This window comes from Brachyhypopomus gauderio, chromosome 13 (genome assembly GCF_052324685.1).
Source record: "Brachyhypopomus gauderio isolate BG-103 chromosome 13, BGAUD_0.2, whole genome shotgun sequence".
In the NCBI taxonomy this organism is placed as follows: Eukaryota; Metazoa; Chordata; class Actinopteri; order Gymnotiformes; family Hypopomidae; genus Brachyhypopomus; species Brachyhypopomus gauderio.
Window position 1 is genome coordinate 8,356,520 of NC_135223.1, and position 19,822 is coordinate 8,376,341.

At 44.2% G+C, this 19,822-nt stretch overlaps 1 protein-coding gene and 1 long non-coding RNA gene across 3 annotated transcripts in view; one reads left to right on the top strand and one right to left on the bottom strand.

The window, feature by feature from the left end:
* Positions 1-3,546, bottom strand: part of c1r (complement component 1, r subcomponent) — a 10,620-nt gene extending 7,074 nt beyond the window's left edge. The window contains exons 1-3 of one of the 2 annotated variants that reach the window (XM_076970609.1): positions 3,412-3,546; positions 1,681-1,870; positions 1,097-1,277 (exon numbers count right to left, since the gene is read on the bottom strand). In XM_076970609.1, coding sequence (XP_076826724.1) covers positions 1,097-1,277; positions 1,681-1,839 — 340 coding nt within the window. In that variant the 5' untranslated portion in view covers positions 1,840-1,870; positions 3,412-3,546. Of the gene's footprint in view, positions 1-1,096; positions 1,278-1,680; positions 1,871-3,257 lie in introns of both variants that reach the window. The other variant, XM_076970608.1, reaches the window with a different exon arrangement.
* Positions 3,547-10,672: 7,126 nt separating this feature from the next.
* Positions 10,673-16,143, top strand: LOC143473559 (uncharacterized). The gene is made up of 2 exons (XR_013120548.1): positions 10,673-12,103; positions 15,716-16,143. It is a non-coding gene; the product is annotated as an uncharacterized LOC143473559 (long non-coding RNA).
* Positions 16,144-19,822: the final 3,679 nt, after the last annotated feature.

Genomic DNA, 19,822 nt, shown 5'->3' on the forward strand with positions numbered 1-19,822 from the left:
GCTCTAAGTCTGCAAGGGAAGCTCAGCTTCCCCTAAAATGTCAAAAATAAGTGATCAAAGATAAACTGTTGTGTGTACATGTCATTGACTAAATATGCGCTACAACGCGCTCAACTTTTGTTCAGAATCAGTTTCTTATTGCTGGTAACGATGCGGCTTTCCTCTCATTCAGTCCCGCAGCTTCACGGTGCTTTAAACGGTGTGGACGCTGAGCGTCTACAAAGTTCAATAGCGAAGCAAAGAGTGCAGCGAAACGAGACGAGTCATTGGATAAATGCTGGGCTTTGTCCCGCCCATCGGACGCTCAGCGTCTCTGGGGGTCTATAGGGCAGTGGGTGTATCAGCGTCTCTCTATGGGGCAGTGGGCTGACCCAGACGCTCAGCTTCTGCATGATGATTGGATGATCTGTCTGAGGCTGAATCCCTTTTTGATTGACAGCGAAATGAGCGAATCAGCATTTTTTTGGTGTAAACCTCCGTTTTGAGTTGAACCGGAGATTTTCCTAATCCTCTTAGCGGCATTTTCTTCATTAAAAGAAATGAAGAAAGAAACGTTTCTTGTTGGTACGACAGGGTCACAGAACATTTTCTTGAAAATGAACGGGTAGAATTTACGTATAAATAAACCGACACATTTTATGATGTAGGCCGAAATTGAGCTTCCCCTCCTTGAAGGACCAGGATCCGCCACTGGTATATGTGTATATGTATATATGTATATACAAACTTTAGAAACTGTTAAACCACATACAGATTCAGATGTATTGTATTGTGAAAAATACTACATAGAAACAATTAGACTGTAGTAGACTTATAGCCCTATAACATACCCACAGTCCTATAATGTACCCACAGCCCTAAAATGTACCCACAGCCCTGTAACGTACCCACAGCCTTGTAACGTACCCACAGCCTTGTAACGTACCCACAGCCCTATAACGTACCCACAGCCCTATAACGTACCCACAGTCCTATAACGTACCCACAGCCCTATAACGTACCCACAGCCCTATAACGTACCCACAGCTCTATAATGTACCCACAGCCCTATAATGTACCCACAGCCCTATAATGTACCCACAGCCCTATAACATACCCACAGCCTGGTAGAAGGCTGAGAATCCAATTGGCTGCTGAGGGCCTGGGTTGGACTCATCGCTCACAAACATCAGCTGAAGATGGTTGTCAGGAGACAAGATGGGCTTGTTGCCAAGGAGAAGTGAACTTTTGGAATTGTGACCACAGAACTTGCCCATAATTTTCTTACCATGAAGAACCTTAAGAAAAGGAAATAATGACAGCACAACACAAACACAACAGAACCACAAACATGAAACTGTGGTGAACTGTTGTTTAATGTGATTTTAAAGTTCTTGCTCACTTCCTGGTATTAATTCCTTCAATCCATGCTCTCCATCCAAAGTATACTCTCCGTCCATGAACACAACAGACTGAAATATTCTATATATATATATATATATATATATATATATATATATATATATATATATATATATATATATATATATATATATATATATATATATGTGTGTGTGTGTGTGTGTGTGTGTGTGTGTGTTTGCACATAATTTGCTATGTTCAATATAAATACATGCAATGTACTAAATTCTATTCAAATATTCAAATTCAAACAACTAATGCACATAGGACTGCACTGACCATGAGGTAGTCATAGAAGCAGTTGACAGAGGGCTCAATGTCCAGGTAGTTGATGGTGAGCTGGAGCTTGTACCCATGTGGAACATGTAGGTCCCACTGTTGATGGAGATCAGCTGGATAAGGGTTGGGATACAGAGGAGACTGAACCTGGCCAAACATGGCTGCCTCACTCCCACTCCACCAGAACAGACTGGAGAAAAAGACAGATAGGTCAAGCTGCTTTAGGGTGACATACCAATGTGAGCAGTTTTCAGCATTAATAAATGCCCCTTAACTGATCAAAAAACCACAAAAAACTCCATGGTTGAAACTTTCCAATCCCAGAAGCATAGGTTTAAATCTCAGAGGAATTTGCTGCAAGTCCATAGAGACCTATTCCAACCCCAGGGCTATTCCTTTCCACTTTACAGGGCTCTGCCCTCCTAACAGTCTTTGGCTTGAAATTTAAATATATTTCATGAAATAGTTGCAGTGATACTCATATGAATAAAATGTTTACGCTACTTTGCAAATAATAACATAGTAGTTGTAGACCAAACTAACTTAACTACCAAGCTAGCATATATAACATGTTCTATTTCATGTTAGTTTATTTTCAAAACGCACAATATTAACATCTTCATGTGCTCTCAAGTTTCCCGCTGGAGTTAGGTGGTATATTTCTTGTGTATTTGTAACGTAATTCCAGCACTTTTTTAATTCTTGAAAATGCAACATTAAAATTCAAGCATTTTCAAGGAATTTATAGTCGCGGCAGAGAGTAGTGACCAGGGTGGTGGTGGAGTGAGTGTGTGTGTCTCTTTTTTTTTGGGGGGGGGGGGGGGGGGACGCAAAGTGAGAATCACTGCAATAAGGGCATGTTAGCACACAAGATGATTCAGTCTAGTTTGCATTTCATTCATAATAAGTCAACCATAACTCATATTGTAATGATTGTCAACTAAATACAAATGATAGATGATATAAAGAAAAAAATTGAAATTACATTTCAAAAGTCTTCAAAAGAATACGAGTTGAGATATTGGAATGGAAACCATGAAACATTCATAGAGCAAATATGTGTCTGTTAAGCTGGCAGCCACGCCCCTTGGCTGTCTGGATATTTGCCTGCATTTGTTCCCGTGGGAAAAACTACCAGCATATACTGTCATTGCTTCCCATATAACCAATTAACGTCTAAAGCTGATTCAGGCTCCGTCATAATATTTTAAGAATAGGGTTCAACTCACAGATGTAGTGCACATTAATCAGCTGTCTGTGAAATGCCATTGCGAAATGCTGCATACCAAGTCGTCAAAACGATGAAAATAATGAAAGAGAAAAATACGCGGTCGTGTGGATTACGGGTCGTAAACAATAGGGAGACAAAAGCTTGATCGACTGTATTTGCAGAATTCAGGCATCCGACCTATTATATCATTCTATAATTATATTCAATAATTCTACAGACGTCCCACGATCCCACGTCCCACGATATACCAGGGAGTCCCTTGTGTACATACAGTAGATCTCGGAGTACATTACACAAAATAAAGGATCTAATTATCACTAAAATGAAAAGAATCGGAAGCACTTACAATATGGAGAAACTACGAATATGCGCGGGATCCATCCTACAATATCTACTTGATGAGGACTGTGCTGCATTACAGACTGTAACTTTACAATTTTTCAGTTGTATACGGAACTACGTGCTCCACAGGTAGCTTGCGCAGTAAACTCGTTATCTACCTCGTCGCAAAGCAGCTCTCACTGTGCGTTCACACCGAAAGCGATAAAATCGCTCTCCGTCGCCGAGTCACCAGCATCGCGTCGCGTGGGGGCGTGTCCAACATCACGTCGGCATGCAGCACGTGACAGATATGCAAATCACGTTTTTAAAGCAGGACGCAGTATTTATTTTAATCTATTGATTACAGGACACACGATTATAAAGGAGTGCGTGTATAAAACATAGTGTGTGTATAAAACACATATAGTATATAAACCTAAAATGTTTATGTATTTTTTTTTACTTTTTACCCCAGACCCGAAGATCAAACAGGAATTTAAAAAAATCATAACCAATAATAGGGTATATGCTAATTTATTGCAGATGTTTTTTAACAAATGAACAGTATTCCCTCCAAAAATAAACATCGTAAAGTGCGGGACATCCAGAGACATCCACTATTAATCTCTCCTCCATTTTGCAATCGGAACAAATAATCAGTAGGAACCAAAGTCAGAGGTGCGGTTTCGGAGGAGGGTGCAAACATACTTTCTGATTGGTAGTCGCCGCCGCGCGTCACTGCTCATTTGCATAAAGTTGAGCCAAGCTCAACTTGTTCGCGTCGCTCGAATCGCTCACTTCGCCGCGTCGCGTCGCTGGGTGTCGCTCACTCTCATTGAAAATGAATGACTTCCGGTCGCGATTTTTGTTTCAATAGTTCCACAAAAGCAAAAGTAAATCCAAGAGCAGAAAGTATATGTCATGAATGCAAAACAGAAAAAAATATATCAAAAGTATATATTTTAAATATAATTGGTTATTTGAAACTTATTTTCGTTTGCATTTTGACAAGTTTTTGGTTCCATTGTTTTTGTTTATTTGGATTTTCCCAGTAAGGTCTTTTGCTTCTGGAATCTCTCTTTGCTTCTGCTTCGTTTTTTGCTTCTGACTTTTGGAACACATTTCACGTGTGGGAGGGTCTTAGATGAAGGCGTTCCTCTGCAATCTCCATTGGTCACTGATTCCGGACTGACACAGAGCTCTGAGACCGCCTCTGGAACCAAGCCACGCCCACCCCACCAGCTTCCAGCGTTTTCAAACATGGCGGAACGCGGGGGTTCTGATTCACAGTAGCATGTAAACTGAGTTTTACCATAAAAGTTTATACAAAGGTTATAATTAATTGCTAAATGGTCTGTAGATATTGCAAATGTACACTGTATAATAACTACATTAAGCATGCTCACCAGCGCGAGCTTTTTAAAATTTTAGTGAACTGGATGGAGAGAACATCCGTACTGGGCCCCTTTATAACTGCCTTTGTGAAAGCCAACTTTACCACCTTAAGTCACAACATTGATAAATCACTCTTTCCAAGCTGGTTATGTGCCGTGTTCACTAAAAAAGTGCTGTAATCAAACCGCTTCTCAAAAAACCTGACCCTGACGTTTTTTGCTAATTATAGGCCTATCTCCAATCTTCCCTTCATCTCCAAAGTATTGGAAAAAGTCATTTCCGTTTACATTCAGGACCATCTCAAATACAACAACTATTTAGAAAATTTTCAGTCACAGAAATGACCTTCTGATGACAGCTGATACGAACTCCCCGTCAGTGCTAATCCTTCATCTGTCTTCTGCTTTTGACAGTTGATAATGTTTTTTTTTTTTTTTTTGGCCCACCTCCACCCCCCCATCTTTGGAGGACAACTTTGTTTTTATGTACAGATTAAATGGCAATTATAACAATTCTGTATAATATATAGTGTAGTATAGTTATAGAGCCCGCTAGGGGGTGCTAGAGGGGAGGAGTGAAGGGAAGAGAAGAAGTGTAGCGGGAGTAGATGACGAAGGAGAATAAAGGAAAAAGACTTAAAGTAATCAACAGGTCTCATTATTGAACAACACAACATTTATGGCGACGAGGATAAACAAAGAATCAAGACACATTAAAGTGAAGAGAAGAACGACACGGATTTAACGTTCCGAACCGACTTTAGAAACTTTAGGACCTGATTGCATTTTGTGAGCTAGCAGAGTTAGCGTGATCTGCACAATGAAATGGCGGACGAGCCTACGGGAAATGCTAATGGACAAGCACAGCCAGGTGGGAATACGATGGTACAAATATTACCACCAAATTCTTTGAATATGGGAGTAGCAGATCTGTACACGGAATATAAATTGTGGATGGACTCGTATAAGATTTTCGAAATTGCCAGTGGATCCATACACAGCACGGATGAGGTGAGAAGAGCTACTTTGCTACATTGTATAGGAACCTCCGTCCAACGTATTTTTGCTAACTTAGAAGGTCCGAAGGACACTTATCAGCAGACAATAACCGTGCTGGACAAATACTTTACACCACGGAGAAATGTAGTGCTCGAGAGGCATAAATTTAGACAGAGAACTCAGGCTCAGGACGAGACTATTGATGCATATGTGAATGCACTCCGGGAACTGGCCAGATCGTGTGACTTTGCAGGGCTAGAATCAGACATGATACGGGACCAAATTGTGGAGAAATGTGCAAATAGAAGGCTTTGTGATAAGCTGTTGCAGGAGGATGGACTTACATTGGAGAGAACACTCACAGTAGCAAGAGTTTTTGAAGCTGCACAAGCAGAAGCCAAAACGCTGTCAGACGGCAATAGACTAAAGGATAGTACTGTGAACTTTACCAAAGACAGACACACACAGCCTCAATGGTTTGAAAAGAAGGGCCCTGTCAAGAAAGGAGATTGTGATGAGGAAAACAATGTATGTTACAGATGTGGATTGACTAACCACAAGGCAGATGACTGTGGGGCCAGAACAGCTAAATGCATGTATTGCAAGAAAGTGGGTCATTATGCACGAGTTTGCAGAAAGAAGACTACGGACAAAGAGAGTGGTTATGGAAACACTGATCTAAAACAAAGAAAATCTGAGTCAGGCAGGACCAAACCAGAGAGATTGAGAAATGTCGATGAATACAGCTCAGACGATTCTGACGAGTTTGTTTATTCTGTTGACCCTGAAGGAAAAGAACCAATACGGATTAATGGACAAATAGTGCGAATGGTAATAGACACAGGAAGTAGTAGTAACTTTATATCTGACAGTCTTTACAATAGACTTTTCAAAACAAACACAAAGCTGAAATTAACAACGAAAAAGTTTTATGCATATGGACAGAAAACACCATTACCATGCATTGGATTTTTCGAAGCTGAATTTTACTGGAAGGGAAACAGAATGAAGGACGATGTCTATGTGATCAGAGGCAATGCTGAGCCACTGTTAGGACGGAAGTCCAGCTTTACACTGAACATACTGAACAAGAGAGAGACAGTCAGTGCAGTACAACAGTCTCAAAGATTTCAGAACCTGTTTAAAGAATATGGAGAACTATTCAAAGGATTGGGAAATGTAAAGGGGTACACACACAAGATAACAGTAGATAAGTCTGTACCACCTGTGGCACAGAAATTAAGACAAATTCCATATCACATGAAAGAAGCTGTGAATCAAGAATTGGACAAAATGCTTGAACAGAACATAATTGAAGAAGTAAATGAAGGATCTGAGTGGGTTTCGAATTTACTGCTCACGCCAAAGAAAGATACAGTAGAGTTGAGGCTCTGTGCAGACCTCAGAGAGGTGAACAAAGCGGTGATTAGGGAAAGACACCCAGTACCGACTGTAGATAGCATTCTCCAAGCAGTTCAGGGATCTAAAGTCTACGCAAAACTGGATGCAAGGAAAGGCTTCTGGCAAATTGACTTAGATCCAGAGTCAAGACACCTGACCACATTCATTACACACCGAGGTTGCTACAGGTACAAAAAGGTACCATTTGGATTATCATCAGCACCAGAGGCTTATCAGAAGGCTATGGATTTATTGCTTAGTGGTATGCCGGGAGTAGTGTGTTACATGGATGACATGGTCTTATATGCAGATGACGAGGAACAGCTAGAAGAAAGACTGAGGAGAGTGTTCAAAAGATTTCAGGAGAGAGGACTGACACTTAACAAAGACAAATGTGTGTTAGGATTGAATCAGATTGAAATACTAGGTCATGTGATCTCAGGAGAGGGAATAAAGCCTGATCCAAGAAAAGTGGAAGCAATAAGCAAGGCACCAAGACCCGAGAACATTTCACAACTACGTTCATTTTTAGGTACATGTGGATTTTTGATGAAATTCATACCAGATTATGCAAACATGTCCGAACCACTCAGGAGACTGACACGAAAGGGTGAAGAATGGCAGTGGACCACAGAGACTGAAAAGTCTTTTAAAGACATGAAAAGAGCACTGGTAAGTCAACCATGCCTAGCTTACTTCAAGTTAGACGCACCGACCACTGTAATTGCTGATGCCAGTCCAATAGGATTAGGAGCTGTTCTACTTCAAAAACAGTCCACTGGACAAAACAAACCAATAGCATATGCAAGTCGCTCTTTAACTGCCACGGAAAGACGATATTCACAAATTGAACGAGAGGCTCTTGGATGTGTTTGGGCTGTAGAGCACTTTAGAACATACCTATGGGGCGGCAAGTTTACCATACAAACAGACCATAAGCCACTGATCTATATGTTCAATCCAGAAAAAGCAACAATGTTGCCACCACGAATTCAGAGACTGGGGATGAGACTGCATCCATTTGAATACAAAATTGAACACGTGGTTGGTAAATGTAACATAGCAGACTCTCTCTCTAGACTGCCCTTGTCTGCCGCAGAATGTAGTAAGTACGTTGACACATACATGGAGAGGGTACTCTCCATACTCGCAAGTGAAGTACCAGCCATGACACTCGAGGACATCAGAAAAGACACACAAGAAGACAATACTCTGAACCAACTTATATCAATTATTGAGACAGGACAATGGCCAACAAACATGACGGAGGAGTTGCAACCATATAAGAGATGTGCAGAGGAATTGTCGACCCACAACGGACTGATCCTTAGGGCCCACAGGATTGTGCTGCCCAAAAGCAAAACAAGACAGGCCATGAACATTGCACACGAAACACACCAAGGAATAGTAAGGACAAAACAGTCTTTGAGAAACAAATTTTATTGGCCTAATATGGATATTGACATTGAAAGATTGATTAGACACTGTAATACGTGCATTCTGAACCAACCTCTGCATGACGATCAACCACTTCAGCCACTGGAGTTGCCCCCAAAGCCATGGACAAAGCTAGGTGTGGATCTAGTAGGCCCTATAGATAATAAGCATATACTGACAGTAATTGATTACTATACGTCTTACCCAGAAGCAGTAGTTGTGTCTGATATATCTTCACAGACAGTTACTGGAGAACTAATGAAGATATTTGCAAGGTTTGGATACCCCCTGGAGGTAGTGACTGATAATGGAAGGCAATTTGTGTCCACTCTTTTTGACTCTTTTCTGAAAACCTGTGGAATCAAACATATCAGAGCATCCCCTTACTATCCAAAGAGTAATGGCAAGATTGAGCGCTTCCATCGCTATCTGAAGAAGGCTTTCAGAGTCAGTGAGTGTGAAGGAAAGCGTTGGACAGACGAACTGTCAAAGATCCTGATGGCGTATCGTACAACCACCCACAGAGCATCTGGGGAAACCCCAGCTTATCTCATCTTTGGGAGGGATATGCGCAACAAACTACCTCATTGGGGAGAAGAAGAAAATGAGAACAGAGACATAAGAAAGCATCATGATGAATATAAGAAGAAAATGAAAGAGTATGCTGACAAGAAACATGGAGCAAAAGAACATGGTTTTGAGGTCGGAGACATTGTATACATTGCAAATCTGGAGAACAACAAGTTGGATTCAAGATACAAAGATGTGCGTTATGTTATAGTAAGGAGTACCTCTGACTCTTCCTTTGAGCTGGTCAACACTGAAAATGGAAGTAGAGTTATGAGGAATGTCAAACACCTCCGACATGCACCCATAATAGGGGAGGTCAACATCCCAGAACCAGAGACTCCGGACTTAGACATTAGGGCACCCGAGGATTTACTACAGTCACAACACTTGCCAACTGAGACTCCTCAAGAGACTGTCACAGTACCGGAAACCGCACTTGCAGATGAACTTACCACCAGATCTGGGAGGGTTATCAGGAAGCCAGCTCGCTACAGAATGTAGAATTGAAAAAAAATAATGTGGGAAATGGTTTTGTTTTAGTAGTTAAGGTGGTTTAAAACGTGTTTTATTATGTGAGGTTCTATGTTGGAAATGTTACTAGGCCACAAGATGTTCAATTTAGTTGGGCTAGAAGTTAAAATCCTACAAGGGAAGGAAAATGTAGTATAGTTATAGAGCCCGCTAGGGGGTGCTAGAGGGGAGGAGTGAAGGGAAGAGAAGAAGTGTAGCGGGAGTAGATGACGAAGGAGAATAAAGGAAAAAGACTTAAAGTAATCAACAGGTCTCATTATTGAACAACACAACATATAGTATAGTGATAACAATATATAATATAGTGATAACAATATGCAAAGTGATATTGGGGTTAGGTGGACCAAGAAAAGAGGGGGAGAGAAAGAATAAAAAGGGAAAAGACAAAGAGGCAGGAAAAGAAAGAAGAGAAAAAAAAAAATAATAATAAAAAATAAAAATAATAATAATGATAATAATAAAATAAAACACGCAACCAGCTCAAATGACCACTTCAAAGAAGAACAGAAAGTAAACCAAATACATATAGTACAAATGAGTGCGATGTATGGGTGTGTGTGAGTGTGTGTGTTTATGTGCAACCTAAAAGTGCAACATAGGATAGATGTATGGAATGTACTTACCAGCCAGGGTGGATAGCTGCGACAACATTCCCCCCGAGGCCAGAGGCGGGCAGAGAAAGACCCGGGAATCCCACCCGCCCACGGCCCCCCAAGGAGCGGTGGAGTACCAGAGCCGCACTTCCCAGAAACCCTCACATGCCCGCCCCCACAGGCGGGAGAGAGAGACCCCGGACAGCGCCCCACCAGTCAAGGAGCGCAGATCCGGGGGAACCAGAGGGAACAGAGCCCCCCCCCCCCCCAGGATGCCCCCCCGTCATGTGCCAGCGGCAAAGCCACGGCGCCACGCGCCCGGAATGCCACCCACCACCCGGCAGGGCCCACCTCCCGCAGAGGAGCACCCGGCCGCCCCAAACCACAACCGCCCAGGAGAGCGGGCCAACCGCCCCCCCGCCGGGGAGCCAAGCCGGACCCCGGAACCCCAAGGCGCCCCCCCTCTGGAGTGGTGCAGTGATCTCAGGGGAGCATCCAGGAGTGAACCGGGCACGGCCAGCCCCGTCCCAGAACCAGCTGTCCTCACCCATACACTCAAACTCAGATTTGCATTCGCCCCTATACACCCCTACCATGCACACACCCTCCCCCATACACATATACACACACTCAAATTCACCCTCACACGTAGACCTTTACACATATACACCTACATGCATGTTCACCCAACATAAATTCCTTCACACATTCGACCACACCCATAGACACTCCTGTGCACATATATACACCTCCAGTTGATAATGTTACTCTTTAACTGTTTAAACCATGCCATTGGTCTCAGGGATGCTGCTTTCACCTGGTTTCAGTCATATCTTACTGGCAGATCAGAGTACATTTCCACCGGATATGTAAGATCTAAATCATATGTGGTGACCTGCAGTGTTCCCCAGGGGTCAGTCCTTGGACCCATTCTCTTTATAATATACATGCTCGCATTGGCCAGATTATTAGTCATTATGGAGTTTCAATTCACTGCTATGCCGATAATATACAACTGGATATAAGGACTGACACCACTCCCTCCCATGCTGTTGCGTTTTACCGAGCACGTTGAGACTTCCCTTCGTACAGCTTTAGACAAGGTTGCGCCATTACGATATAAGAGAGTCACTGAGAGAAGAATAGCACCATGGTACAATGAGCACACGCGTAGTCTCAAACGAGCCACGCGGATCCTGGAGCGTAAATGGCGAAATTCAAAGTTAGAAGTGTATAGACTATCATGGAAAAGCAGCCTTATTGAATATAAGCATGCCCTCCATACGGCAAAGTCCTTATACTTATCGGCCTTAATAGAAAAACATAAAAACAATTCAGGACTCCTTTTTAAAACTGTTTCCAGCCTTACGAGGAGTCACGAACAAATCAATTCTCTAATTCCACTAGAGTGTAGCAGTAACAATTTTATGAAGTTCTTTAATGATAAGATTGATAAAATTAGGGAAAAAATTAGTAGTGCTATCTCAGAGCCTGTCAACATGCCAATGCACCTTGACAGCTGTCTGGTCAGCTTTGATGCCCTGTTAGAGTCCTTCTCCCCAATTGGTCGTGAGGAGCTTATTTCACTGGTGAAATCTGCTAAACCCTCCACATGCATACTAGATGCTGTACCAACCCATCTACGTAAAGAATTACTGCATAGCAATGTAGAACCGTTGCTTACTATAATAAACTATTCTCTGAGCCTGGGCTATGTGCCCAGTTCATTTAAACTTGCGGTCATCAAGCCGCTAATTTAAAAACCTGGTCTTAACCCCCAGGAACTGTCCAACTATAGGCCAATTTCTAATCTGTCATTCATATCCAAAATTTTAGAGAAAGTAGTTTCTTCTCAACTCTCTTCCTTCTTACAGACGGTGTAACGGTAGCCGGCGGCAGACGGAAGAGACACGGATCCGCTGGTTGACTCACGGTTACGTTTTATTGTAAATAAAGATTGCGCAATAGCGCACGAGAAACATTCAGCACACAAACACGACGTGCAGAACATAGACAACGACGAGCACAAGACACTGCGCGAACGCACATTAAATAGACAGACCACACCAACCCCACGTGATGACGAGACGAGCCACAGGTGAGACGGATAATGACAAGACGCACCTGCACCCACGGAGGTACACAGACGAAGACGAATAGACGCAGACAACGTTAACACACGCCCCAAAGGAAGGGTTCGGGGACCGTAGCGTGACAGACGCCCCCACCAAGGGCACTACCCGTCCCGGGGTGCCAACAGGACCAAGCGCCCAGTCCTGCGTCTGGGAGATGACCGCCCTCGGTGGAGAGTCCGCCACGAACAGCCTAGAACACCCTCCCTGGGAAGACCGGGGAAAACACGTTAGACACGTTTAACGGGACGGACACAAACACACAAACTGGTACATTAATACATAGAGGCACGAAAGGGAATAACGGATTAGGCACACATAAGGGAAGACTCACGAACACAGGGACAGACACACACGACACAGGCGCCAGGCTGCGCGCCAGAAGGAGGGCAATCAGGGGAGAGAGACCGGGAGCTGCTGGAGCTGCAGGCGCTGCGGTGGGCGGTGCTCCTCCTGCCCTTGCTGCAAACCCTCCACCGGGCGCAGCGCGGCTGGCGGCGCACCATGTGCCGCGCGGTCGGCCGACGCGCCAGGTGCAGCGCGGTTGGCCGACGCGCCAGGTGCAGCGCGGTTGGCCGACGCGCCAGGTGCAGCGCGGTTGTCCGACGCGCCAGGTGCAGCGCGACTGGTCTCTCCCCTCGGTGGGCCGTAGGGCATCCCTCCTTCTCCTCTCGACCGCCCCTTGGAGCCGGCAGTGGGGTCTTCTCCCTCTGTCTCCATCGCCTCACTGCCCCGGCTCCAGCTCATGGGCTGCTCCGGGCTGCCGCCCCGCGAGTAGTCCATCTCTTCTCCCTCGGAGCGGTCGGAGGATGGGCCCGCCTCAGGAGTCCACCTCCCCTTTACCGTCCCGGCAGACAGCTCCGAGGGGGGAGGGTTCTCCTCCTCAGTGTAGGAGCCCTCTTCCTCGGGGTATGCGGAGCACTCCGATGGAGGGTACTCCTCCTCGTCGTACTCCTGCTCCTCGCCTTCCTCCACGGTGGTAGAGGGACCTACGGGCGGAGGGATGTAGTCCTCTTCCTCGGACTCCTCCTCCTCTTCCCCGTAGTCGACGGTGGACACGTCGTCTAGCGACGGCGGGTAGTCCTCTCCCTCTCCACCGTAGTCCACCGTGGAGGCGTCGTACAACGACGGAGGGTAGGCCTCCTCCTCTCCCTCTTCACCCTCACCGTAGTATACGGTGGGGGCGGAACAAACTGAGAGAGCCTGGTCTTCCTCTTCCTCCTCGCCCTCTGATTCCTCCCCCTCGAACTCGCTCTCAGGGGTCTTCTCCGTGGAGCAGAGTTCGAGGGAGCCTACCCTCAGGGGCGAGAGGTCTCTGGTGGAAGAGGGGTGGCGCTCCTTCCAAAACCGCATCGTGGTCTTGCGAAAATAGTCCGCCAACTCCTCAGTCCTGGCTTCCCGAGCCCGAAGCAGCATAACCGCACATAACGGGTCCTGCTGCATCGCTTCGAGGGTGACGGGGGCTCCGCGGTGCTGTGCAGGGGAAGAGGCGTGACGTCGCTTACTGGGCTTCTTGCCCTTCTTTGGCCGGGTGGTGTATCCTGGCATGGTGTCTCTGGTCGGCTCGTCGTTCTGTAACGGTGGCCGGCGGCAGACGGAAGAGACACGGATCCGCTGGTTGACTCACGGTTACGTTTTATTGTAAATAAAGATTGCGCAATAGCGCACGAGAAACATTCAGCACACAAACACGACGTGCAGAACATAGACAACGACGAGCACAAGACACTGCGCGAACGCACATTAAATAGACAGACCACACCAACCCCACGTGATGACGAGACGAGCCACAGGTGAGACGGATAATGACAAGACGCACCCGCACCCAGGGAGGTACACAGACGCAGACGAATAGACGCAGACAACGTTAACACACGCCCCAAAGGAAGGGTTCGGGGACCGTAGCGTGACAGACAGAACATGTCAGAGTTATTTCAGTCTGGATTTAGAGCTCATCACAGCACTGAAACGGCACTGACTAAAGTATTGAACGATCTCTTAATATCCTCTGATAAAGGACACATTTCTTTTCTCATACTGCTAGACCTCAGTGCTGCTTTTGACACCATTGACCATAATAATCTACTTACTAGGCTGGAGACACTCATTGGCATAAGAGGTCAAGCACTCTCCTGGTTCAGGTCCTAACTGACAGATCGTTACCAATTTGTACTAGTAAATAATGAATGGTCAGAGCATTCTAAAGTAAAGTATGGTGTCCCACAAGGATCTGTACTGGGCCCCATATTATTCTCATTATATATGCTACCACTGGGCACTATCATTCGTAGGCATGGTATTAGCTTCCATTGCTACGCAGATGATACTCAGTTGTATATATCTTCTAATCCAGATGATATCACTACAACTCGCAAGATTGAGAACTGCGTCCAGGACATTAAAAACTGGATGGCATCTAATTTTCTTCAACTGAATTCTGACAAGACTGACGTGCTGATTCTTGGGCCTAAAGCTGCTAGAAGCAATTGGGCTGATATTCCCCTTACCCTAGATGGTTTTTCAGTAACACCTAAATCTACTGCAAAAAGTTTAGGTGTCACTATTGATTCTGATCTTTGATTTGACGGACATGTATGCAATGTCACCAAGGCTGCCTTTTTCCATTTATGTAATATCGCCAAGCTGAGACACTTACTTTCATTAGCTGATACAGAGAAGCTGGTCCATGCTTTTGTCTCGTCGAGATTGGACTACTGTAATAGTCTTCTATTTGGATGCTCTAAACAGTCCATAAAGAATCTACAACTTGTACAAAATGCTGCAGCTCGAGTCCAGGAAATTCGATCATATTAGTCCCACTCTCGCCGCATTACACTGGCTTCCGATTAAATTTCGCATTGAATTTAAAGTTCTTCTGTTAACCTATAAGGCGTTAACTACAACCCATCTCGCCCTTTGCTCTCCCAAAATGCTGGATTTCTCCTAGTTCCAAAATTTGTAAGACTACAGCCGGAGGCAGAGCTTTCTCTTTTAAAGCCCCCCAATTATGGAATAGCCTTCCAGCTCCAATCTGAGATTCTGACACAGTTCCAATCTTTAAATCTAGACTTAAGACTCACCTATTTAATCAAGCCTTCAGCTAATATTCCCCTTGTAAGGTGTAGGGGCTTGGGGGCCCCCAGACATTGAGATTTCTGGTGATCTGAGATGTTGATGCTGTCATCCAGCTGTGTCATGGCATCACTCTATTTGTGACAATGACTTGACTGGAAAGCAATGTCTCAGTGAGCCCTCATGCCTGTGGTCACCTCTGAACCCCTCCCTTTAGTTATGCTGCTATAGATTAGCCTGCCGGAGCCACATGCTCATCTCTGGCACGTGAGCTATGTACATTTAAATTAATGGTGGTTTAAATCCATGTCCACTCAGTCTGTATTTCTATCTTCTTGCATGCCTCTACCCAAGACGATTGGATACAGGCACCTGCAGGCACCTGGGGGATGGTCTGGCTTGCCGGTGGATGTGCCGATGCCGGGGTTGGATGAGCCGTTGCCACGAGGGATCGTGCTGATGCTGGCCCACCTGAGGCCCACTGCCTGCACCGAGGGGACTGTGGCTGCTTGGCCGGGGAACAGGAGCCTTGACTGTTGCTGTGGAACTGTGGAACCACCCTGCAACCACGGACTTGTGTTAACGGGCCGCCCAATGGAGAATGGGTTCCCTTTTGAGTCTTGGTCCTCCCGAGGTTTCTTCCTAATCCCCACCCTAGGGAGTTTTTCCTCGCCACTGTCGCCTTTGGCTTGCTCATTAGGGATCTGGACCCATACGATTGTAAAGCTGCTTTGTGACAACGTGTGTTGTGAAAAGCGCTATATAAATAAATTTGACTTTGACTTTGTTGCCCCATCATTATCAACAGTTCCAATCCTCAGTTCATGTCTTGAAGTTTCTTCAAACAGTACAAAAACCAAACTGATGTTAATCGGTACCTCACACCAAATTCAATCATCTTCAGTAACAATGTCCAGTCACAATCTGCCTCTGTCTACAACAGTTACTAATCTTGGGATTAAAATGGACCCTCAGCTCAATCTCCCATACTCCATTTATCTCTTAGTTCACATTCTATCATTTTGCAACGTCTGGTGCTTGCAGCTCACCCCCACCCAACGCCGACCAATAGCAAGTTATAACTGCAATAGTTGCACCCACCTCATTAACATAGAGGCATAAATCCAGAAAAAAATAAATCCTTAAATCAGTCAAATCAGGAATAAATAAATAAATAAATAACATAGTGTCAGGGCTGTGCCATCTACCACCACCGGGAGGAGCTCACGAGCCAGCTCTCATCAGCGCAATCAGCGGTGATGACCAGCACCTGTCTTTTTCCCCACGGACGTAATTTGGGGGGGGGGGGGGGGACATGTCCCCCCCACTTTTTCAAAAGCCAGTTTTGGTCCCCCCCAGTTTTTACAGTTAAAACCAAATATTTAAATAGTGACGAAGCCATGTCCCCCCCCCACTTTTTAAGGGTTAAAAAACTAACATCTAAATAGCGTAGAATCTAGCGCTAGGACCATGCAGAAAACGACCGCTCCGACCCCACCTATGAAATCAAAATTACGTCCATGTTTCTCCCTACTTAAGGAAGACAGCAGTGTCTCTCTGCTGACTTGTTTGTTTGCTTCTTGTGTCTCTTTTCCCGTGTTGCTTTTTGGCGGAGGTCTAGGTTATCTCTTTTGTGGTTTGGCGCTTGTATTCGCCCATTTAATTTGAAAACCATTGCGGTGTTTTCTCCTTACCGGGATGACAATTTTATGTTGAATATTTATGCATTTATTTATTTTATTTTTATGCTGCACATTTATTGATTGATTTGTCGCCTTTCTTCATCCATAAATCAGTTGACCAGATATTTACCATATTCAATGATTACGAATTAAAACATCACACGTGTCACCTCCTTTGGAACAGAAAACTGGTATTAGTAGTGAGGAATGTTTAATGTAGTTTGGATCATTTTTGATGGTGTAACAAATCACTGTAAACAAATAAAGTATTTTAGTTACAACGAACCAAGCCAGAACTTATAGACTGCTGAACTGTGAATCCAAAATCAATGATTTATTTTATTTATCAATGAATTACTGATTCTCATGCAAACTTACCACAGTATTAGAAGTGTTCTGCCCATAATTGAATGAATCTTTCATGCAGTTAAAATGTTGACCTGCTGAGCGAACTTGTCACTTCAAATGAAGCGAGAGAGAACAAGAGTTTAAAAGTCAAAGCAAAAATCTGATGTTTGATTTGGCTGAAGAGTTAGAAGAGTGAAGAGAAGGCAAACACAGTTCAGAGAGACAATGGGGACAGACAGAGAGACAACAGGGACAGACAGAGAGACAATGGGGACAGACAGAGAGGCAACAGAGACAGACAACAGGGACAGACAGAGAGACAGACAACGGGGACAGACAGAGAGGCAACAGGGACAGACAGAGAGGCAACAGGGACAGACAGAGAGACAACAGGGACAGACAGGGAGACAACAGGGACAGACAGAGAAACAACAAAGTCAGACAGAGAGACAACAGGGACAGACAGAGAGGCAACAGAGACAGACCGAGAGACAACAAAGACAGACAGAGAGGCAACAGGGACAGACAGAGAGGCAACAGAGAGACAACAGAGACAGACAGGGAGACAACAGGGACAGACAAAGGGAAGGAGAGGGGAAAAGAGAACTTGTTTTGATTTGCTATTTATAATTGACCTTAAACACTAGCCTTAAACATACTTTTGATGATGTATTTATAGTTAATCTCCCAGAGCATGTGTATTAGTTTAACAAAAGTATAAATGAAAAATATTAATAAATACAGTCTGCTGCAATTGGTGTAAACAGGCAAAGAGTAGGACGAAAGCGCTTGGAGCTGTTCGACAGTTCCCCTAACCTGTGTTGTATGAGCAGTGGACTGTTTGTTTTTGAAAGGTCAAATTCCATACAAACTCTGCACGGAGGTGTTGCCTCATGTACGTCTAATCACAAAAGGAGAGTGCTTAAAGGGGAGGTTTAATCTGTGATGTACATTTACACATAAATGAATAGATTTGTGTAAGTACAGAGGTAAGGACCTCTAAGTAAGTACGCTGTTTTTAGGTAAGTATACTGCAGTTACTTACCTCAAATCTTCTTCAGACTATACTATACTATATTATATTGCCAAAAGTATTCGCTCACCTTCCTTGACTCACATATGAGTTTAGGTGACATCCCATTCTTAATCCATAAAATTCAATATGACGTTGGTCCTCCCTTTGCAGCTAGAACAGCTTCAGCTCTTCTTCTGGGAAGGCTGTCCCCAAGGTTTGGAGTGTGTTTAGGGGGATTTATGACCATTCTTCCAGAAGCATATTTGTGAGGTCACATACTAATATTGGATAAGAAGGCCTGGCACTCAGTCTCTGCTCTAATTCATCCCAAAGGTGTTCTATTGGGTTGAGGTCAGGACTCAAGTTAATCCACACCAGACTCATGCATCCATGTACACTGCTCAAAAAAATAAAGGGAACACTTAAACAACACAATATAACTCCAAGTCAACCATACTTCTGTGAAACCAACCTGTTTAGTTAGGAAGCAACACTGATTGTGAATCCCACAAGGATCTGTACTGGGCCCCACAATATTCTCATTATATATGCTACTACTGGGCACTATCATTCGTAGGCATGGTATTAGCTTCCATTGCTACGCAGATGATACTCAGTTGTATATATCTTCTAATCCAGATGATACCACCACAACTCTCAAGATTGAGAACCGTCCATGATATTAAAAACTGGATGGCGTCTAATTTTCTTAAACTAAATTCTGACAAGACTGAAGTACTGATTCTTGGGCCTAAAGCTGTTAGAAGCAATTGGGCTGATATTCCCCTTACCCTAGATGGTTTTTCAGTAACACCAAAATCTACTGCAAAAAGTTTAGGTGTCACTATTGATTCTGATCTTTCATTTGACGGACATGTATGCAATGTCACCAAGGCTGCCTTTTTCCATTTATGTAATATCGCCAAGCTGAGACACTTACTTTCATTAGCTGATACAGAGAAGCTGGTCCATGCTTTTGTCTCGTCGAGATTGGACTACTGTAATAGTCTTCTAATTGGATGCTCTAAACCAGTGGTTCCCAAACTTTTTCTGCCGTGCCCCCCTTTAGTAGATGAGAATATTTTTGCGCCCCCCCCCCATATTGACTAGGGATGTGTTGAAAACTTACAAAAACAATAGGTTCACAACTTTGGTCAAACATGAAAAAAATTAACTGCAAGAAACATTTTAAATGGTTCAAGAATTCTAAATGTAATTTAAAATAAATAAGGAGATGAAATAAGAGAAACAGCAATACATATGCGGCTAGTTTGCAAGCGCAGACATCACGCAGAGCACAAAGCATGTAACGGCCAGAAATATGTGTACTGTCTCTTTAAGGGAGCGAGTTGAGCGTGCGTATGGAATATTGTTTTTTTAGCTTTCCGCCGTAGACCGAGTCAGACCACTGCTCTT